At 42.8% G+C, this 24012-nt stretch overlaps 1 protein-coding gene across 1 annotated transcript in view; it reads right to left on the bottom strand.

Moving 5' to 3' along the window:
* Positions 1-24012, bottom strand: part of LOC134346602 (DNA ligase 1-like) — a 52544-nt gene that overhangs the window by 8986 nt on the left and 19546 nt on the right. The window contains exons 7-11 of the mRNA XM_063048078.1: positions 22760-22812; positions 18480-18581; positions 16301-16408; positions 12164-12250; positions 5154-5214 (exon numbers count right to left, since the gene is read on the bottom strand). Of these exons, the coding sequence (XP_062904148.1) occupies positions 5154-5214; positions 12164-12250; positions 16301-16408; positions 18480-18581; positions 22760-22812 (411 nt within the window). The remainder of the gene's footprint in view (positions 1-5153; positions 5215-12163; positions 12251-16300; positions 16409-18479; positions 18582-22759; positions 22813-24012) is intronic.

Below are 24012 nucleotides of genomic sequence, written 5' to 3'. Positions count from 1 at the left end.
GGCAAATTTGTAGCCATTGGGATGAGTTGCAGTGCAATAAAGTTGCAGTCAAATCAAAGCGAAAAGTATCAAATACTGGTCTTAAGGTGTTATACTTAAATGCCCACAGCATAAGAAATAAGGTGGACGATCTTGTCGTACAGTTACAGATTGGCAGGTATGATATTGTGGCCATCACTGAGACCTGGCTAAAGGATGCATGTCTCTGGGAGCTGAACGTCCAAGAATACACGGTGTATCGGAAGGATAGGAAGGTAGGCCGGGTGGGGGGGGGGGGGGGCGTGGCTTTATTGGTAAGAAATGATATTAAATCATTAGAAAGAGGTGATATAGGATTGGAAGGTGCAGAATCTTTATGGGTTGAGCTAAGAAATAGCAGGGGTAAAAGGACCCTGATGGCAGTTATTTATAGGCCTCCAAACAGCTGCAGGGATGTGGACTACAGATTACAACAGGAAATAGAAAAGGCTTGTCAGAAGGGCAGTGTTATGATAATTGTGGGGGATCTTAACATGCCAGTGGATTGGGAAAATCAGGTCGGCACTGGATCTCAAGAGAGAATTTGTAGAATGTCTGCGAGATGGCTTTTTAGAACAGCTTGTTGTTGAGCCCACTAGGGGTCGGCTGTACTGGATTGGGTATTGTGTAATGAACCAGAGGTGATTAGAGAGATTGAGGTGAAGGAACCCTTAAGGAGGCAGTGTTCATAACTTGATTGAGTTCACTGTGAAATTTGAAAAAGAGAAGCCGAAATCTGATGTGTCGGTATTTCAGTCGAGTAAAGGAAATTACAGTGGCATGAGAGAGGAACTGGCCAAAGTTGACTGGAAAGGGACACTGGCGGGAAAGACAGCAGAGCAGCAGTGGCTGGAGTTTATGCGAGAAGTGAGGAAGGTGCAAGACAGGTATATTCCAAAAAAGAAGAAATTTTTGAGTGGAAAAAGGATGCAACCGTGGTTGACAAGAGAAGTCAAAGCCAAAGTTAAAGCAAAGGAGAGGGCATACAAGGAAGCAAAAATTAGTGGGAAGACAGAGGATTGGGAAGTTTTTAAAACCTTACAAATGCAAACCAAGAAGGTCATTAAGAAGGAAAAGATTAACTATGAAAGGAAGCTAGCAAACAATATCAAAGAGGATACTAAAAGCTTTTTCAAGTATATAAAGAGTAAAAGACAGGTGAGAGTAGATATAGGACTGATAGAAAATGATGCTGGAGAAATTGTAATGGGAGATAAGGAGATGGCAGAGGAACTGAACGAGTGTTTTGCATCAGTCTTCACTGAGGAAGACATCAGCAGTATACCGGACACTCAAAGGTGGTAGGGAAGGGAAGTGTGCACAGTCAGAATTACAACAGAGTAAGTACTCAGGAAGCTGAATAGTCTAAAGGTAGATAAATCTCCCGGACCAGATGGAATGCACCCGCATGTTCTGAAGGAAGTAGCTGTGGAGTTTGCGGAGGCATTAGCGATGACCTTTCAAAAGTCGATAGATTCTGGCAAGGTTCTGGAGGACTGGAAGATTGCAAATGTCACTCCGCTATTTAAGAAGGGTGCAAGGAAGCAAAAAGGAAATTATAGACCTGTTAGCTTGACATCAGTGGTTGGAAAGTTGTTGGAGTCGATTGTCAAGGATGAGGTTACAGAGTACCTGGAGGCATATGACAAGATAGGTAGAACTCAGCATAAATTCCTTAAAGGAAAATCCTGCCTGACAAACCTATTACAATTTTTTGAGGAAATTACCAGTAGGCTAGACAAGGGAGATGTAGTGGATGTTGTATATTTGGATTTTCAGAAGGCCTTTGACAAGCTGCCACACATGAGGCTACTTAAGAGCCCATGGAATTACAGGAAAGTTACATACGTGGATAGAGCGTTGGCTGATTGGCAGGAAACAGAGAGTGGGAATAAAGGGATCCTATTCTGGTTGGCTGCCGGTTACCAGTGGTGTTCCATAGGGGTCCGTGTTGGGGCCGCTTCTTTTTACATTGTACATCAACGATCTGGATTATGGAATAGATGGCTTTGTCGCTAAGTTTGCTGACGATACGAAGATAGGTGGAGGGGCCGGTAGTGCTGAGGAAACGGAGAGTCTGCAGAGAGACTTGGATAGATTGGAAGAATGGGCAGAGAAGTGGCAAATGAAGTACAATGTTGGAAAGTGTATGGTTATGCCCTTTGGCAGAAAAAATAAACGGGCAGACTATTATTTAAATGGGGAAAGAATTCAAAGTTCAGAGATGCAACGGGACTTGGGAGTCCTCGTACAGGATACCCTTAAAGTTAACCTCCAAGTTGAGTCAGTAGTGAAGAAGGCGAATGCAATGTTGGCATTCATTTCTAGAGGAATAGAGTATAGGAGCAGGGATGTGATGTTGAGGCTGTATAAGGCGCTGGTGAGACCTCACTTGGAGTACTGTGGGCAGTTTTGGTCTCCTTATTTAAGAAAGGATGTGCTGACGTTGGAGAGGGTACGGAGAAGATTCATTAGAATGATTCCCGGAATGAGAGGGTTAACATATGAGGAACGTTTGTCCGCTCTTGCACTGTATTCCTTGGAGTTTAGAAGAATGAGAGGAGACCTCATAGAAACATTTCGAATGTTGAAAGGCATGGACAGAGTGGATGTGGCAAAGTTGTTTCCCATGATGGGGGAGTCTAGTACGAGAGGGCATGACTTAAGGATTGAAGGGCGCCCATTCAGAACAGAAATGCAAAGGAATTTTTTTAGTCAGAGAGTGGTGAATCTATGGAATTTGTTGCCACGGGCAGCAGTGGAGGCCAAGTCACTGGGTGTATTCAAGGCAGAGATTGATAGGTATTTGAGTAGCCAGGGCATCAAAGGTTATGGTGAGAAGGCAGGGGAATGGGACTAAATGGGAGAATGGATCAGCTCATGATAAAATGGCGGAGCAGACTCGATGGGCCGAATGGCTAACTTCTGCTCCTTTGTCTTATGGTCTTATGTGCAGAGACCTGCACATTGCCTGGGAACCTTCCCAAGGTCAGGTGGAATTTTCCATTTGTGACATCATGTCAGCTCTCAAGAAAATTTCAGATTTCGAAGGTTTTCTAGTTTTGGATGGGGGTACTTAACCTGTATATCATTATCACAAGCTAAATTTCTGCAATCCATGAATACAAGTATTAGCTACTAGATCTGTTTGGGCTCCAATCTGGAAATGAATTATGGTGCCAAATAGATTGGGAGGAATTGAAGGTGCTAAATAAACTTTCAAAGAAAACATCATTCTCCAAACCTGCATGTTCTGTGAGACTGTTATTATTGGGAAATGGTCATAACTGATGAGCTTGACCGTGTTTCATTCATCATTTAAACCTTCAACCAGCGCTCACCAATATCTGACTGAAATCCAAGGTTATCCAAAATCAGATGCAATCACGAACCAGAAAATTTTCCTTTTACTTTCTTTAATGTGCTCTTATCTGCATCACTCTGCAGGTACCATAGGGGAGATGGGTGGCCAGCAGGGAGGGCAGTCTGGGAGTGTACAAGATCCCAAGTAAAATTAAGTGAGGGGTGTAGGGACACTTACAAAGGAACTTAAAGGAGATTTGGAACAAAACTGAGATCACAAGAAATCACTGAAAGTGTTTTGTAATTTAAATTTGAAGTTACTAGTTTCTCCCCTGAGCTGTTCTTGGAAGGAAGTGTTTAGTTAGCTGTTCCCAATAAGTTTTCAAAAAGTGACTCCCAGGATACCGATTCAGTGATGGTAATATTGTTGACAATTAAGATTCTCATTCTGGAGATGGTCTTTTGCTGACCACTCGTATGGCTAGGAGCAGAAATGTTATTTGGCAACTTTCAGCTCAGTCCTAAATATAGTTGTTTACAGGAAGACCTCAAACTATGTGTGGTTGCAATCTCAGACAAGCTATGAATACAACTGAATGTTGGGTAGTTACGATTTTATGATGATGTAGCTGAAAGTGATTGAATCAAGGCTACTACCTTGAGAAATCCCTGTAACAATATCCAAGGGCTGAGTGATCTACATAAATATCTTTGATTAAGATATGATTGTCGTCACAGGAATGCTCTCCCCTTGATTCCAACGGTCAGTTTTACCAGTCCTCCATCTCAGCATTCAGTCATATGCTGTAGAAAAGTGAAATTAATTTCATCTTCAGAATTTAGTTGTTTAGTCTCTTTGGACTAAGGCTAAAATGAGGCCCTGAGCCAAATAACCCAGACAAAAATCAAAACTGAAACTTGACAAGTATGCTCCAGATCAGTGGTTCCCAATGTGGGCAATATCACCATCTCAGGGCAGTGGGAGCTGAAGGGGAAAATAAAGATAAAGGGGATATTTGGGAATGGCTCACTGGTCCAGATGAAGAAGAAGAAAGTCCTTAACTCCGAGTGGAACGTCATGATGGCGTTTTTTTTTTAAGCAGGCTTTCTTATTTTTACGAGGTCAAATTGCTAGCTCGACGCTCAACCCAGCATGGATGGAAAGCATGCAAGGGAGCCGGTTGGATTCGAACTTGGAAGCCTTTGCTCCAAAGTCTGGCGCTGATGCCACTACGCAACCAGCCAGCAACTGCTCGAGATGAGCACTGTCAATAATATTTGCCGTTACTTTTCTGAGAACTGAGCATATCCGACAATTTTCCCATACTGTCAGGTAGTTACCATTCTTGCAAATGCACAGCAAGAGACTTAACCAGGTGCACAGCTAGCTTCAGAGTACAAATCTTGTTTCACTGCCTTTACTGTAAGCCTCATAGGTAATGGATTGAAATAGCTGACAACAGCTTCTGTGATGGCAGGACCTTCAAAAGGCCACAGAAATGGACCTGCCTAGTACTTCTACAGCTCAAAGTGTCTTCATTTTTAGGACTGGCATGTGAATTATAGTTAAGGATGGAGATGCTCTTGGAACCAGCTCCTTCTGTTAGCTGTTTAATTCTCTGCCATCATTCACAAGTCAATGCAGCAGGACTTCAGCACTGAGGCAATCTTTCACTGCTGGAATCACTTGGGTGTCCAATGCATTTTGTGACCAATGACACCCTCGCATTAAAGAATAAAAATTGCAAAGGCAGTAGATATCATCTACCTTAAGATTGGTTTAGTTCATTAATTATAGCAGCAAGATCAGTTAAAAAATATAAAAAATATACCTGAGGAATTTCATCCTCCTCAGCTTCCTCAGCTTTTAACCGCTTGGATTTATTCCCCTTCCTAAAAAAATAGTAAGAAAATAATCAATGATTTGTTTGTTAGAACAGACAATTGTTGAGCTACAAGCAGAAAAATGTTTCTCTGTTCACATCAACTGAAATATCTGATAAGCTCAGCTCCAAGATGGAATTTCTGGGGTGGTGAGAAGAATGACAAAATAATCAAATTTTGAGCTGCTGTAATCACCATTTAATAATGGGCTTCATTTTGTGGATAAATATAGAAAACAACTGCAATGCCCAGATTCAAAGAGAATGCTGTTAATCATTCTTCGACCTCATGCAAACAGTTATACGGCACAGAAACTAGCTCTACAGCCCAAATGTCCCATGCCAATGAAGATGTCCCACCCATACTTGTCCTATATGCTACTGTTTTGTCTATAACCTAATCTTTTCCCATCCAGGTGCCTGTCTGCCTTTTAAAAGATGTTATTGTAAATGCCTCAACCACTTCCTCTGGTAGCTATATGGCTTCTAACTTAGTACTTCATTGTATCGATGGTAGCCTCAAAAGGTGAAAACTTCTATTCCTTTCACCAATTTTTGAGAAATACTGTTTTTGATAACTGTTCATCTCAAAAACAGAAATTCTTTTGTGTGATTCAAAGCTTAACACACTGCATCATAAGTGAATATTAATGTAAAATAGGTATACATCAGGGAGACTCTGACCATCACAATATACCATAAACCCTATTTGTCTATTCTATGTCGGGTGGGGGGGGGGACTATTAACTATCACACAGTTCTCTTTATACAGTTGGGCCCATGCAAATTTATGAATTAATTATTATCAGCTTTGTTGCTAATAATTTTTTTTCTCCAAAAATACTTTATTCAGAAGTATTACAAAATAAAGTTATTTACATATAAGAAAAAACATTCATTGACTCTGAGTCCTTATTCAATAAAGTTATTTACAATAAAATTATGCGTTGACTCTCTGTTCATTTACAAATGAAAGATGTTTACAAAAAAACCGTTCATTTACTCTCAACCCTTGGTCAAGAGTTAAGACTTATTAACAATAAAATTATCAACAATAAAGGCAGGCGTTGGTTCTAATGCTTTTTCCAAATTAACAATTCCACCCACTCCTGGGGCACCATGTTGATTATCTGTCCACACCGCTGATGAGGGTTAGTCTCCTCCCCACCCAACCCCTCACACTCCCACGGGTCATGAACCTTAAACTGTGGTCCTTCCCCACCGGGCCTTCGCGGTGGCCGCACCAAGCTTGAGTGCATCCCTCAGCACGTACTCCTGCAGGCGAGAGTGAGCCAGTCGGCAGCATTCAGTCATGAACATCTCCATGTGCTGGTAAACCATCAAGTTTCGGGCAGACCAAAGCGCATCTTTCACCGAATTGATGATCTGCCAGCAGCACTGGATGTTTGTCTCCATGTGCGTCCCCGGGAACAGCCCGTAGATCACGGAGTCCTCGGTAACGCAGCTGCTGGGCATGAATCTTAGTACTGTCCTTTCCATTCTCCTCCACACCTTCGATGCGAACCCACAGTGTGGAAAGAGGTGAGCCACCGACTCCACCCCATTACAGTCCTCCCGTGGGCAGTGGGGTGCGGAGACGACATTCCAGGCGTACAGGAGGGATCTGACTGGGAGGGCCCCTCTCACCGCCAGCTAGGCAAGGTCTTTGTGCCTGTTGGTGAGATCTGGCGATGAGGCATTCTGCCAGATGAACTGGACGGTCTGCTCAGGGAACCATCCCACTGTGTCCATCACGTCTTTCTCCTGCAGTGCCTGCAGGATAGTACGTGCCGACCACTGTCTAATGGCCCTGTGGTCAAAGGCGTTGGCCTTGAAGAATTTTTCTACGAAGGACAGGTAAGGAGGCAACGACCAGCTAACAGGGGTGTTGTGCGGGAAAGGGGCCAGACCCATCCTTCGTAGCCAGGGCGACAGGTAGAACCTGGGCACATAGTAGTACTTTGTGCCCACGTATCTGGGATCCACGCACAGCCTGATGCAGCCACACACGAAGCTGGCCATCAGGGTGAGGGCGACATTGGGGACGTTCTTGTCCCCGCTGTCCAGGGACTTGTGCATGACGGTCCGTCTCACCCGCTCCATCTTGGATCCCCAGACAAATCTGAAGACAGCTCGGGTGATTTCCCAGCTGCAGGAACGGGGGACGGGCCACACCTGCGCCAAGTACAGCAGCCCTGAGAGCACCTCACACCTGATGACCAGGTTCTTGCCCGTTATCGACAGGGAGCGCCCTCCCCACAGTCCCAGTTTCTGTTTCACCTTGGCAGTCCACTCCTGCCAGTTCTTGTTGCACGTCTCAGCCCCTCCAAACCAGATCCCCAACACCTTCACGTGGTCAGACCTGATGGTGAAGGGGACACTGGATCGGTCGGGCCAGTTGCCGAAGAGCATGGCTTCGCTCTTCATGCGGTTGACCCTGGCCCCCGACGCTAGCTCGAACTGTTCGCAGATGCCAATCAACCTGCCAACTGACCTCGGATCAGAGCAGAAGACGGTGATGTTGTCCATGTACAGGGAGGTTTTTACTTGGGTCCCTCCACTGCCTGGCAGCGTCACCCCTCTTATGCTCTTATCCCTCCCGATGGCTTCGGCAAAGGGCTCTATACAGCAGACAAACAAGACAGGGGAGAGGGGACAGCCCTGCCTAACCCCAGACCTGATGGGGAAGCTGTCTGTTTCCCACCTGTTGACCTGGACTGCACTACAGATGTCTATGTAGAGCAGTCTAATCCAATTCCGGATCCCCTCCCCAAATCCCATTTTGGAGAGCACGTCCGCCATGTACGTGTGCGATATCCGGTCGAAGGTCTTCTCCTGGTCCAAGCTGACTAGGCAGGTAATGACCCCCCTGTCCTGCACGTAGGCGATGGTGTCCCTCAGCAGCGCGAGGCTGTCTAAGATCTTCCGCCCGGTACAGCACAGGTTTGATCCGGGTGGATCACCTGTCCCAGAGCAGATCTGACCCTGTTGGCGATAGCCTTGGACAGGATCTTGTAATCCACGTTCAGGAGTGATACGGGCCTCCAATTTCTAATGTCCTCCCTCTCCCCCTTTTGCTTGTAGATGAGGGTGATGATGCCCTTCCTCATGGACTCTGACATACAGTCAGCTAGAAGCATAGCGCTGTACACTTCCAGCAGGTCTGGGCCCATCCAGTTCCACAGAGCCGAGTACAACTCAGCCGGTAAGCTGTCGCTTCTGGGAGTCCTACCCGACCCAAAGGAACGGATGGAGCCTGTCAACTCGTCCAGGGTCAGTGGCTGATCCAGACTCTCCCGCTTGCTGTCGTCCAAGACCTGCATGATAAACGAAGGAAGTTGCGGGAGGCTGTGGATTCTGTGGCCTTTTCGTCGTACAGTCTGGCATAGAAGGACTTACAGATCCACAGTATGTCGGTCTGCGAGGACACGACTGAGCCATCCTCTTCCTTAAGGTTGTGGATCACAGAACTCCCCCGTGCACCTTTTTGGAAGAAGAAGCGTGATCACGTCTCGTCCTGCTCCACGGTTCGGACCCTTGATCGGAAGATGATCTTGGAGGATTCGGTGGCGAGGTGCTGGGCTTGCCGGCCCTTCACCTCTCGCAATTCCTCCCTGACATCCACCCCCTTCGACTGCAGAAGGAGGAGTTGCTGCAACTCTGTCTGGAGTTTACGCAGTTCCTTCTGCTCCTGCCTTGCTTTCTGGATACCCTTGCGGATGAAGAACCTTTTAATGTTCTCGTTGGTGGCTCCCCACCAGTGAACCAGGGAATCAAAGAAGGCTTTCAAGGTTCTCCAACCTGTGTACTCCCTCTCTAATTCCTCGATGTTCTTTGGGGTCAGCAGCTTAACATTCAGCTTCCACGTCCCCCTGCCTGCCTTCTGGTCCTCCCGTAAGAGACAGGTGGCTCTCAGAAGGCAATGGTCAGAGAAGAACACCGGCTTGACGTCGGTGGACCTGACCGTGAGGGACTCTGACAGGAAGAGGAAGTCAATCCAGGAGCGGGCTGAGCCGTCCGATCGTGTCCAGGTGGCTTGTGGCTGTGCTCCACCTGTGGGGGTGCCACAGGGGGAGCCTGGCTGTCTTCACCGTTTCCCTCAGGAGTCTAGAGGTACTGTCTAGCCTACCGTCGGCACTGCTGGATCCTCCAGCCGCATCAATGGTGCAGTTGAAGTCTCTGGCCAGAACGACCGGCTGGGACATCACCAGCAGCTGTGGGAGTTGCTCGAAGACGGCCAGCCACTTGCTCCGCAGGGAGGAGGCACACACGTTGATCAGCCGGAGTGGAGTGCCCCGGTATTTGACATCTGCTACCAGGAGGCGCCCTGCAACCACCTCTTTAACTTGGGTGATTGAGAAGTTGCCTCCCTGCAGCAGAATCCCCAGGCCGGAAGCGTGACAATTGTTGCCCCCCGACCACACCGACAAACCCTGGAACCACTCCTGAGGTGCGGCAGGCCGCATTCCTGGAGGAAGGTCACGTCGGCGTTCACAGTGTTCAAGTACCGAAGCGCGCTGACACAACGCCCAGTACTCTTCACACTGTGAACGTTTAAGGTCCATCACCCTAATAATGACACACCTTGACATTTGAATAGATCGGCTACTGCAAACACATATCAGTTTACTCAGCACTAAATTCTGTGACATTGTCAATGGAAATAGAATCTACATTGTCACAAGTGTGACAGCACATAACATCACAAAGCAGCAATTATGAAATCAACACCACCCGCCCCCAAAAAAATCAGGATTTTTCTAAGATTTTTAGCATCTCAGTTGTTTTCGTAGTGGGTTGTCATCCAGTAAGAGTTAAAAATGATTTATTTTGTGAAAATGACACGACCCCGAAGGGTCTCAGCCCAAAACGTTGACTGTACTCCCCTCTCTCCCCTCCCCCCCCATAGACGCTGCCTGGCTGTTGAGTTCCTTCAGCATTGTGTGTGTAGCCAAGATCTGCTAGTTATCACATTGTGGCTACTCCACAAAAAGAATTCATGCAGAGACATCTTCCAGTACTCAGAACTGGAGTGACAGCAAGTCCTGAAAGGCTGCTAGAAACAAGATAATTTATGGTTAACGTTTAAGCAGAAAGTAGTTCACAGAGAATGAGGGGTGAATTTGGTAGTAGGTGGGGTTGAGGGAGGTATGATATCACAGTGAATGAGTAGCAGCTGTTTAGAAAAGACTGGAAGTAAGCAGATAAATTGATGGTATAGTAAGAACAGAGGGAGACTGAAGTTTGATTGACGGGTAGATTAAAAGTCTAAATTTATAGTTTGAATGAGACTTTAATAGCCAATGCTGTTAAAACTTGAGATGAAATCAGGAAAATACAGAAAATATTGAGACTGAACTTTCTGTTGCAAGTTTGGTTCTTAGCTATTGCAATGATGCAGCAATGTACATTAAAAGGTGAGGAACTGAAATGCTGTATTAATAAACAATCGAGCAGTGAAATTGAGACCATCTTTGGTCCCTGGTGAACAACTGCACATCTTCTTTTCACCTTAAGATGGTGTAGTATATGTACGCAAATTGCGATGAGCATCAAAACATTTGGACAGTAAAATCCAGCTCTACTCAACTTCAAGATGCTGATTCCTGCAACATTTTTAATGCAGTGAGTTATTTAAAGGATGAAACATGATGGTCACTAAACTGAAACCATATCCTTCATTTTAGAAACACCACATAATTAGAATTACTGTTTCTTTTCATTAACCCAAAACCAAACTGTTAATTAAAGAGGAAGGTTCAAAGAATTGTGGTGTGGGCTGCGAAGCATAGCTATCTTCAGCAGTGAGGTATTCATAAGCTTAGAGTTGTGAATGATGAAGACAAAAACACAGAGCGAGGCAAAGGAAACAGAGTTGTATTTCATTCATGGAATGTGGTTAACATGGCCAGTTTCATTGTCCATAACCATAGTTTCTTGAGAATGTAGTTTTTACTTGCCTTCTTGAACTTGTCATAAACTGGAAGTACATATTCTAGTAACCAAATATTAACTGAACTCAAAACTTCCTCCATGCTGTGGTGATAACTGAACTCTTGAGTATGAAGAATCTGAATTATTGATTATATTCGAATTACTGAATGTAGGAGGCAAGGATTGGAAGAATGTGGTCTTTGGAAGATAACAGGCTGAAGGTGGTTACAAAGATAATGAAGAGCAAAACTAGACAGGGTCTTCATAGAGAAATGAGAATTTTAAAATTAAGAAGTTAGTGTTGATGTAGACCAATAAATGCTAAAGTGAGGGAAGAAAAGGATTTTAAAGCCATCCGTATGTATACAGAGAAATCTCTGAAGGTAGTTTCGAAAAAACTTCCAAGAGATAGAGGACTTAGAAAAATAGAGGGCTATGGGTAACCCTAGCAATTTCTAAGGTAGGGACATGTTTGGTACAACTTTGTGGGCTGAAGGGCCAGTATTGTGCTGTAGGTTTTCTGTTCTAGATCTGTACTATACTCAGAATATTAACATTAAAGTGAAATTCACATAATTGAAGGGAATCTTGTGATATTAGTCTGAAATTGTTTACAAGGAATGAAATGTAACAGTAAATGGCTCATTCTTTGGAGAGAGCTTTCTCCAAGGATCTGCACTAAAGCCTAGATATTTGGCGATTAATTTTCATGTAGTGAAATGTTTGTCCTATAAGCAAGAGCTTTTAATCTTTTAAATAAACCAACTACTGGGTTCAATTTGATGCTCTTGAAACAAAATTAAATAAATTTTTACCTTAATTTGCATTGCAGAGATACAGGCATATGCACATATAACAAAAGGCATTCTAGACATATCTTAAGCACTTTTTGCATGCTTGGATCTTGGTCAAAATTCAGGAGGCAGTGAACTTAAAGGAAATAACAGCTAATATCCAATGAGTACCTAGTAATTTGTTAATTAGACCAAATGTTTGATAATCATATACTTAACCAAGACACTTACTGCTCAGAATTGATATCACAGTGGATCCTTTTCTTAGTACTTTCAACAGGAAATGAGTCTTCTTTCATATCTTGATTCTCAACCAGCCTACATAATGCATAAATGAAAATAAGATTTCTAAATTGTTAGGACAATCATGTTAATTTTTTTTCTGTTCTCATCTTTCTAGAATTCACCAAAGCACAGTTTTGAAAAAAAAAGGAGAATGCTATTTGGCTGTTTAAGCTTTCTCTGACCATCAAGATGAAGGCTAAGCCATTTTGCTTTTTCTAAACCTGTTCCCCTGTTTGCTTTATCTCTGGACGACGCACAGAGTTGAAAGGGATGGAGAGAACTTAAACAGAATTGTTTGCATCCATATTTACTTGGAAGATGGACAAGAAATCTATAGAAGTGAGGCAACACAGCAGTGAGGTCATGGACTGTATATGAATTAAAGAGAAGGCCATACTTGCTGACTTGAGCCAACTTAGGGTGGATAAATCGCCAAGGCCCGACAAGGTGTTCCCTTGGACCTTATAGGAGCCCTAACAGGGATATTTAATATGTCAACAACAGGAATTCTGCAGATGCTGGAAATTCAAGCAACATACATCAAAGTTGCTGGTGAACGCAGCAGGCCAAGCAGCATCTATAGGAAGAGGCGCAGTCGACGTTTCAGGCAGAGACCCTTCATCAGGACTTAGATGCTGCTTGGCCTGCTGCGTTCACCAGCAACTTTGATGTATGTTGATATTTAATATGTCCTCAGCTGTAGGCGAGATGCTGGAGGGTAGCTAATAGTGTCCCATTCTTTAAAAAAGGCTCTAAGAATAAGTGAAAAAGTTACTTTCTTTTTCCGGCAACACACACAAAATGCTGGTGGAACGCAGCAGGCCAGGCAGCATCTATAGGAAGAGGTACAGTCGACATTTCAGGCAGAGACCCTTCATCAGGACTAACTGAAAGAAGAGATAGTAAGAGATTTGAAAGTGGGAGGGGGAGGGGAGATCCGAAATGATAGGAGAAGACAGGAGGGGGAGGGATGGAGCTGAACAACACCTTATATTCCATCTGGGTAGCCTCTAACCTGATGGCATGAACATTGCCTTCTCTATCTTCCGTTAATGACCCACCTCCCCTTCGTACCCCATCCGTTATTTATCATATATATTTTTCTCTCTCTCTCTCCCTCTGTCCCTCTCACTATACTCCTTGCCCATCCTCTGGGATTCCCCCCTCCCCCTTTCTTTCTCCCTAGGCCTCCTGTCCCATGATCCTCTCCCTTCTCCAGCCTCATATCCCTTTTGCCAATCAACTTTCCAGCTCTTAACTCCATCCTTTATCTTAAACCTATGCCTTTATTTTTGATATCCCTACCATGAAAAAAGAATTCTGACTAGCTACTGTATTAAATGCATCTCAATTTATATACCCATTTCATTTTATCCCTCAGTCTCCTTCACTCCATTGAAAATGAACCATCTGTCCACTATTTCCTATAATTTAAGTGCTCTAATTCAGGCAACATCCTGGTCAGTCTCCCCTGCACTCTCCAGCACAACCATATTCCAAATGTGGCCTAACCATTGTTTTGTGAAGTTGCAACATAATAACAGAAAACCTACAGCACAATACAGGCCCTTCAGCCCACAATGTTGTGCTGAACATGTACTTACTTTAGCAATTACCTAGGGTTACCTACAGCCCTCTATTTTTCTAAGCTCCATGTACCTATCCAGGAGTCTCTTAAAAAACCCCATCATATCTGCCTCTACCACCGTTGCCAGGAGCCCATTCCATGCACTCACCACTCCGCAAAAAAAAAACTTAACCCTGACATCCCCTCTGTACCTACTTTTAAACACCTTAACACGGTGCCCTCTCACGTTAGCCATTTCAGCCATGGGAAAAAGCCTCTGACTATCCACACGATCAATGCCTCTCATCATCTTGTACACCCCTTTCAGGTCACCTCTAATCCTCCGTCGCTCCAAGGAGAAAAGGCTAGATTCACTCAACCTATTCTCATAAAGCATGCTTCCCAATCCAGGTAACATCCTTGTAAATATCCTCTGCACCCTTTATATAGATTCCACATCCTTCCACAACCGTGAGGTGACCAGAACTGAGCACAGTACTCCAAGTGGGGTCTGACCATGGTCCTATAGAGCTGTAACATTACTTCTTCGCTTTTAAACTCAATCCCACAGTTGATGAAGGCGAATGCACCATAATGCCTTCTTAAAGCATACAGTCAACCTGCATAGCAGCTATGAGTGTCCTATGGACTCGGACCCCAAGATCCCTCTGATCCTATACACTGCCAAGAGTCTTAACATTCATGCTATATCCTGCCATCATATTTGACCTACCAAAATGAACCACCTCACACTTATCCAGGTTGAACTCCATCTGCCACTTCTCAGCCCAGTTTTGCATCCTATCAATGTCCCACTGTAACCTCTGACAGCCTTCCACACTATCCACAACACCCCCAACCTTTATGTCATCAGCAAATTTACTAACCCATCCCTCCACTTCCTCATCCAGGTCATTTATAAAAATCACAAAGAGAAGAAGGACAAGAACAGATCCGAGGCACACCACTGGTCACCGACCTCCATGCAGAATATGACCCGTCTACACCACTCTTTGCCTTCTATGTGTAAGCTAATTCTGGATCCTCAAATCAATGTCCCCTCGGATCCCATACCTCCTTACTTTCCTCAGTAAGCCTTGCATGGGGTACCTTATCAAATGCCTTGCTGAAATCCATATACACTACATCTACTGCTCTTCCTTCATCAATGTGTTTAGTCACATCCTCGAAAAAATTCAATCAGATCGTAAGGCACGACCTGCTTTTGACAAAGCCATGCTGACTATTCCTAATCATATCCTGCCTCTGAGGATCTTTTCCATCAACTTATCAACCACTGAAGTAAGACTCATTGGTCTACAATTGCCTGGGCTATCTCTACTCCCTTTCTTGAATAAGGGAACAACATCTGCAACCCCCAAATCCACCTCTCCCGTTCCCATCGATGATGCAAAGATCATTGGCAGATGCTCAGCAATCTCTTCCCTTGCTTCCCACAGTAGCCTGGGGTACATCTCATTCGGTCCTGGAGACTTATCCAATCTGATGCTTTCCAAAAGCTCCAGCACATCCTCTTTCTTAATGTCTATAAGCTTTTCATCCCTACAATCATCAGTAAATCATCCCTACGATCGCCAAGATCCTTTTCTGTAGTGAATACTGAAGCAAAGTATTCATTAAGTACAGTACCTCTGTTCTATAATAGATAGAACAATGTTCTATCTATTATATTCTATGCCCTGACCTATGGAGGTAGGCATACAAAATACCTTCAACTTACTATCCAACCATGTTGCCACTTTCAGGGAATTATGGATCTGAACCTCTTGGTATCTCTGTTCATCAACATTCCCCAATACCCTGCTATTTACTGATTATACTCTACCCATTACTAGACTTCCCAAAATGTTTTTGCATAGCAATAGATGGGATTAAATTCCATCTGCCAATGCCCTGACCCAACTTTCCATCTGATCTGTATCGTGCTGCAGCCTTAGTCAATCTTCACTGCTATCAACACCATCAACTTCTGTTTTGTCTGTACACTTACTAATCATACATCCTACAGTTCCATCCAAATTATTGATTATCATAAACAAGTCCTAGCAAAGATCCCTGCAGTACTCTACTAGTCACAGACTCCCAATCAAAGAAGCACCCTTCCACCACTACCTTGTACCTCATAACATGAATTTAGTACATTGTACATCTAGAAAACAACACTATTTAATCTTGCACACCATCCTGGCAACTATACACATGCTATGACAGCCAGCATCTGAAACAACAATTTTCAGCCTTTGAAGCCTGATGATCAGATGTAATTTTCCAGCTATTATTCTAACAATAAGTTTAGAGAACAAATATGCAGCATTTTAGAGAATTTATGGAAGTAGGTTATTTATGTTTTTCTGTTAATTTCAATTATGTTAATTCCATTTCCAACTAAATGGATTTTAATCTCGCAAAACATATGGTCTAATAAACAATCAACATGCAATCTTCAACACCATCCCAAAAATTTTGTGAAAACTCAATTCCAAATTTAAACTCACTTTGTGGAAGGATCGTCAGCATGGTCAGGTTCTTTTTTTAGTTTGCTTTCTTGAATTCCGGCATTGTCCTCAGAGTTCTGCAGCTCTGACTGCACATTCAAATTAAGCCTTTATGAAAAGTGCAAAGCATTGTTTATTGAACATGTCAAGGTCCTACCTAGCACCACACCTTTGCAAAGTACACCTTGAAACATATTGCCTAACAGCAATACAGAGTAGCACTGGCCAATGGGACAAAGCTTAGGCAGCTAAACTTATGGAAGATGGTGCAGAAGAATCTCAACTTCTTTCAAAAAAAATCAATTGGGTTTTGTTAGTACAGACTCATTTTGCTTTTGAGGACTTGTTTTTTTCTTTTGCTTCAACCAGTATTGGTCAAATGCAAAAAAAAAATACATTGACACTCATTTTCCTTGTTTCCAAGTAGAGATAGGATTGAGGAAAGTGGAATCAGTCTCCACAAGACCATAAGACATAGGAACAGAATTAGCCCACTCAGCCCATTGAGTCTGCTCCACCATTCATTCCATTATGGCCGATTTATTATCCCTCTCAAATCCATTCTCCTGCTTTCTCCCCATAACATTTTATTCCCCTACTAATGAATACCACAGATTCACCACCCTCAGACTAAAGAAATTAAGAAATTTCTCCTCCTCTGTATCAAGAATGGACATCCCTCTGGTCCATCTGTTGCAGCCATCAAATTCTAAATTTGTGTATGCTTACAAAATACAATTAAGCTGGTCAGTAAAACTATTGAAAATATTTTCTTTGTACTTTTGTCAGTTAAATAAAGGTTCACGTGAATTAACATCACAGATTTTTGTTTTTACTGCATTTTGGAAAATATCCCAACTTTTCTGGAAATGGGTTTGTAGAAGAAAAAGATAAAATAAATAATAAATCAATTACAGTATACATATATTGAATAGATTTTAAAAAATCATACAAAAAACAGAAATACTGTATATAAAACAAAGTGAGGTAGTGTCCAAGCTTTCAATGTTTAGAATTGGATGGCAGAGGGGAAGAAGCTGTTCCTGAATCGCTGAGTGCGTGCCTTCAGGCTTCTGTACCTCCTACTTGACGGTAACAGTGAGAAAAAGGCATGCCCTGGGTGCTGGATGTCCTTAATAATGGATGCTGCCTTTCTGAGACACCGCTCCCTGAAGTAGTCCTGGGTACTTTGTAGACTAGTACCCAAGATGGAGCTGACTAGATTTACAATCTTCTGCAGCTTCTATCGGTCCTGTGCAGTAGCACCCCACACCATACCAGACAGTGATGCAGCCTCTCAGAGTGCCCTCCACGTAACATCTATAGAAGTTCTTGAGTGTATTTGTTGACATGCCAAATCTCTTCAAACTCCTAATGAAGTATTGGTGCTGTCTTGCCTTCTTTATAACTGCATTGATATGTTGGGACCAGGTTAGATTCTCAGAGATCTTGACACCCAGAAACTTGAAACTGCTCAGTCACTACTTCTGATCCCTCTATGAGGATTCGTATGTGTTCCTTCGTCTTACCCTTCCGAATGTCCACAATCAGCTCTTTCGTCTTACTGACGTTGAGTGCCAGGTTGTTGCTGTGGCACCATTCCACTAGTTGGCATATCTCACTCTTGTATACCCTCTCGCCACCACCTGAGATTCTACCAACAAGGGTTGTATTGTCAGCAAATTTATAGATGGTATTTGAGTTATGCCAAGCCACACAATTATGTATATATAGAGAGTAAAGCAGTGGGCTAAGCACACACCCGAGGTGCACCAGTGTTGATCGTTAGCAAGGAGGACACCTCATCACCAATCCGCACAGATTGTGGTCTTCTGGTTAGGAAGTTGAGGATCCAGTTGCAGAGGGAGGTACAGAGGCCCAGGTCCTGCAACTTCTCAATCAGGATTGTGGGAACGATGGTATTAAATGCTGAGCTGTAGTTGATGGACAGTATCCTGACATCGGTGTTTGTGTTGTCCAGGTGGTCTAAAGCTGTGTGGAGAGCCATTGATATCGCATCTGCCATTGACCTATTGTGGCGGCAGACAAATTGCAATGGGTCCAGATCCTTGTTGAGGCAAGAGTTCACTTCCATTAATGGTAACTTGTGGATACCCACCACCACCAATCATCAGTAAGAAAATCAAGACTACAAAAGATCAAATATGTCTTAACTTACTCCTCCAAATGCTGATCTTCTGTCTCTAGAGTTGGTTTGCTTGTTAGCTTTTCAGTTACATCCTTATGAACTCTGCTTGCCTCCAATTCATTGTCAGGTTTACTGTTCAAAAAAAAATGTAAGGGTCAGGTCACCAAATATGAAAAGTGTAAATTTTTTGCAACATCTGGCAAACTGCCAAATTATAAAATCTCCATGCACAAGACCAATGATTTAAAACTTGCACCACTGCCGATCATACATCAGACCACTTACAAGGTGAACCATTACAGAGTGTCACTTTATGATGGATAATATGGGATTCTACTATTTTCAGTAGAAACAAACACTAAATACTAATAGAAGTGGCTTAATGGGCTTGGTAAATCTGAGATATGGATCAGTTGCTAAAATTAATACTCTTCATTCATATTTGAAACAGGTTGGTAGAGTTTGCAATATGCAAAATTATGAAATTTTAAAAATTAAAACCCAGTTTATAGCCAAAAAGGACAAAGTTATGAAATGAATCAGAGTAATTAGCTGATCGGAGATTTGGAAAATTAGAGATTTGGAGCTACCTTAGACTGTTATCTTGAGGTTGTAAAATTCCCTTCCAGGGCTAGTGCCTGAGGCAGTGATTACCCACATTCAAGATTACATTGGTGACAAGATAACTGTAGGAACCATTCATCTGCTTTCTATCTGCATTATATTTTGTGTTGTGCATTTATTATTTTTATATAATGGTAGTCAGTCACATGGGTGTGGGTGTAGTAAAAGCAATTAGTTTAGCTACATATTCATGCTTTGTTAGTCTAAGATCAAAGTTAGAGACAACAGGGTGTGATATCTTTTTGTTGACCACTTAATTCCCGTGCTTGGGTTCTACAACAGTGTTAGTTTGTTTGAGTAGCTGCTACAGAAACATCGGTAAGGTGATAAGTGTGATTAGTGTCAGAGCCCACAGCACTGAAACATCTAATAGGTATCAAGCTGTTAAACTGCATATTCCCATCGATCCACACATGAACCACAGCTCTCTATACCTCTCCCATCCATTTACTTATCCAAATTTCTTCAAATATTGCATTAAAACATTCATCCACCACTTCCATTGGCAACTCGATCCACAGTTGCACTGCTATCTGACTGAAGTCCCCCTCAACTCAGTTTTAAAAAAAGCCTATTTTACCTTATCCTTAACACTCAATTTTGTGTATCCCTATCAAATCGCCCCTCATTGTACTGCATTCCTAATCTAGCCAACCTTTCCCTAGAATTCATCAAGTCCTGGCATCATCCTTGTAAATTTTTTCAGGACTCTTTCAATCTTACTGATATCTTTCTCGTAGGTAGAAATCAGAACTGCACAATACTCCAAATTTGGCCTCACTAGTGTCTTATACAATTCCACAAACCATCCCAACTCCTGTTTCATCTGCCATTTTACAGCCCATTTTTCCAGCTGGCTCAGATTCCACAAACTTTGATAGACTTGCTCACTGTCTATATGAGCAAGCATCTGTAAGTCTGCTGATTCAATTTACATCATTTTGATGCAAGTCATTAATACCGATGACAAACTGTGGACCCTGCACCAATCTCTGCAGCACATTATGTAATTTAGTCAAAGAGGCAACCACTCTGGCTTCTCCTGCTAAGCTTAATTGAATTTACAACTTTGTACTAAATGCCAAGTTACTGAAACTTCTTGACCATGCAGAACTTTCCCAAAGGCCTTACTAAAGTCCATATAGACAACATCCACCGCCTTTTCTTCATCAACTTTCCTGATAACTGCCTCAAAATATCAAAGATCAATTGTGCGTGACTTATCATATACAAAGCCATGACGACCATCCAAATACTTATACATCTTATGTCTTAAAATACCTTCCAATATTTTACCCACTGGTGACATCAGGCTCACAGGACTATAATTTCTTATCAAAATCAGATTTATTATCACCGGCATGTGTTGTGAAATTTGTTAACTTAGCAGCAGCAGTTCAATGCAATACATAACATAGAATAAAAAAGTAAAATAAATCCATTACACTGTATGTATATTGAATAGATTAAAAATCGTGCAAAAACAAGTATATATTTAAAAAAAAAAGTGAGGTAGTGTTCATGGGTTCAATGTTCATTTAGGAATTGGATGGTAGAGGGGAAGAAGCTGTTCCTAAATCGCTGAGTATGTGCCTTCAGACTTTTGTATCGCCTACCTAATGGCAAGTGAGAAAAGGGCATGCCCTGGGTGCTGGATGTCCTTAATAATGGGCGCTGCCTTTCTGAGACACTGCTCCTTGAAGATGTCCTGGGTACTTTGTAGGCTAGTACCCAAGATGGAGTCAACTAAATTTACAACCCTCTGTAGCTTCTTTCACTCCTGTGCAGTAGCCCTCCCATACCAGACAGTGATGCAGTCTGTCAGAATGCTCTCCATGGTACATCTATTGGAAGTTTTTGAGTGATTTTGTTGACATAACAAATCTCTTCAAACTCCCAATGAAGTATAGTTGCTGTCTTGACTTTTTTATAGCTGCATCGATATGTTGGGATCAGGTTAGGTCCTCAGAGATCTTGACACCAAGGAACTTGAAACTGCTCACTCTCTCCACTTCTGATCCCTCCATGAGGATTATCATAGAGCCTTTCCTTAACAATGGAATATTATTAGCCAACCTTCAGTCCTCCAACACTCCAGCTATTGCTTAGGATGTTTTAAGTACCTCTGCCAGGGCCCTACAATTTCTACGCTAGCCTCCCACAAGGTATGTGAGGACATCTGGTCATGCCCTGGGGACTTATCCACTCTAATTTGCTTCATGACAGTAAGTATCTTCTCTTCCATAACCAAGATACATTTTATGACATCTCTACTGTTTTGTCTCAATTCTATAGACCATGCATATGTACCAAGTAAACACTAACCTATATATTTTGGCTCCACGCATAATGGTCACGCTAAACTTCAAGTGGACAAATTTTAGACCATAACATATAGGAGCAGAAACAGGCCATTCGGCCCATCAAGTCTGCTCCACCATTCAATCATGGGCTGATCCAATTCTTCCAGTCAGCCCCACTCCCCTGCCTTTTCCCCATACTCTTTGATGCCCTGGCTAATCAAGAACCTATACATCTCTGCCTTAAATATACCCAATGACTTGGCCTGCACAACTACTCGCAGCAAAAAATTCCACAGATTTACCACCCCCTGACTAAAGTAATTTCTCCACATCTCCATTCTAAATGGACATCCTTCAATCCTGAATTCGTGCCCTCTTGTCCTAGACTCCCCTACCATGGGAAATAACTTTGCAATATCTAATCAGTTCAGGCCTTTTAACATTCAGAATGTTTCTATGAGATCCCCCCTCATTCTCCTGAACTCCAGGGAATACAGCCCAAGAGCTGCCAGACATTCCTCATACGGTTACAGTTTCATTCCTAGAATCATTCTTGGGAATCTTCTCTGAACCCTCTCCAATTTCAGTATATACAGCCTCAACATCACATCCCTGCTCTTATACTCTATACCTCCAGAAATGAATGCCAACATTACATTCGCCTTCTTCACCACTGACTCAACCTGGAGGTTAACCTTTAGCGAACCTTGCACAAGGACTCAAGTCCCTTTGCATCTCTGCATTTTGAATTTTCTCTCCATCTAAATAATAGTCACCTGTTTATTTCTTCCACCGAAGTGCATGACCGTACAGTTGCCAACACTTTACTTCATTTGCCACTTCTTTGCCTATTCCCCTAAACTATATAAGTCTCTCTGCAGGTGCTGTTTCCTCAACACTACCCACTCCTCCATCTAACTTTGTATCGTCGTCAAATTTAGCCACAAATCCATTAATCCCATAGTCCAAATCATTGACATACATTGTAAAAAGCAGTGGTCCCAATACCGACCCCTGTGGAACTCCACTGATAACCGGCAGCCAGCCAGCTTACTTGGAATATATCTGTCTTGCACTTCCCTCACTTTTCACAGAAAATCCAGCCATTGGTACTCTGCTGTCCTTCCTGCTGGTGTCCCTTTCTAGTCAACTTTGGTCAGTTCCCTTCTCATGCCATTGTAATTTCCTTTATTCCACTGAACATTGAATGTTACTTAACTTTAACCACTATTATATTTAACCTTCCTCATCCTCTAATTCCTGAATCACTTAGCCATTTTGACTTGGGTATTTGAGAATAAAGACCTGTGAAATCCTGAAGTCTTAACATAGAAAATGCATAGCAGAGATAATTAATCACATTAAATCAAAAAAGGCACATACCTGTTAAAACCATTTTCTTTCTGGTCTTGTGGTTTATTGGAAACAATTTTTCCCTGCAAAAATACATAATGCTGAATGCACATATATAGTTAACAAGGAAACATCAAAACTATTCACAGTGAAACAGTTCTGAACCACTCCTCATGAGTCATTGACTGAGTATAGTTCCAACCAAAATGGCAATCCTGCTCACTTTTATTTGCTTCCAACTCAGATTCTGCTCAATAACAGTGATGAAACTTAAAACAATTCAACAAGCCAAGATGATACTGTAGTATTATGAAATGCTGAAGCATAATTACAAATTCAATCACCAAGTCCCTGCCAGCTCCATCTCATTCCTGTTCTTTTCCTGTGCCATTTTTATTTTTCCACAAGTGCTTTTTCTGGATGACTCCAAGGACCATTTCCATCCTTCTAACAGGCCACAAGTACCAAATCATAAACTGTTAAATTTCCCTCACCTCAGCACCATATCCTTTGGCCATTATTTTAAATACTGATTCCCTGGCTGCTGCACCATCTTACAAACCACATTTTATTTTCTATCTAAACATGGTCTAAACTTCTACGAATACCTTCTCTCAATCACCAGCTCCTCAACTCAAATCTTGTAGCCAGGTTCCATCCTCTCCCAAACCATTCTAGTAAACCTTTTCTGTAATCCAATACTTTCACAACATTCCTTAAATGTGCTGACCAGATTAGACGCACACCATCTGACTTCATGTTTCGTCAGCAATGTGCGGATGGTGGGCGTGTTTGCTGCTGACAGCTCTTCCGTGTCAGAAATTCTGTCTTGCCAATTGATTTTCATGATCATCCACAGACATGACAAGTGGAAGTGGTTCAGTCTAGGCGCATGTCTCATGTACACGTTCCATGCTGCACACGTGTAGAGGGTGGGTATGACGACAATGTGCTAGACTTTCAACTTGGCCTTCAGAGTCATTCCCCTTCGCTGCCTCAACAGTCACACAGCCTCCCAAAACTGATCCTGCAGTTGACTTTGTTGTCAATGGAAACTGCTCTTGAGAGGGTGCTGCCAAGATACGTGAACCTGTCGACTGCCTGGAGCTGCTGGCTGTTCAGGGATGGATGGCTCCATGGAAGGTTAATCGGGACTCCTTAGAGCATGACTTCTGTCTTCTTGGTGCTGATGGCATGACCAAAGTTGTCACATGCAGTGGAAAATTTGTCAATGTCCTGCATGACAGACTCAGAGCTTGGCATCTCTTAGCGCAGTCTCTTTG

This window comes from Mobula hypostoma, chromosome 1 (assembly GCF_963921235.1).
Source record: "Mobula hypostoma chromosome 1, sMobHyp1.1, whole genome shotgun sequence".
Taxonomy (NCBI): Eukaryota; Metazoa; Chordata; class Chondrichthyes; order Myliobatiformes; family Myliobatidae; genus Mobula; species Mobula hypostoma.
Note: the sequence above shows the minus strand (reverse complement) of the source record. Positions and strands in the feature narration are given on the sequence as shown.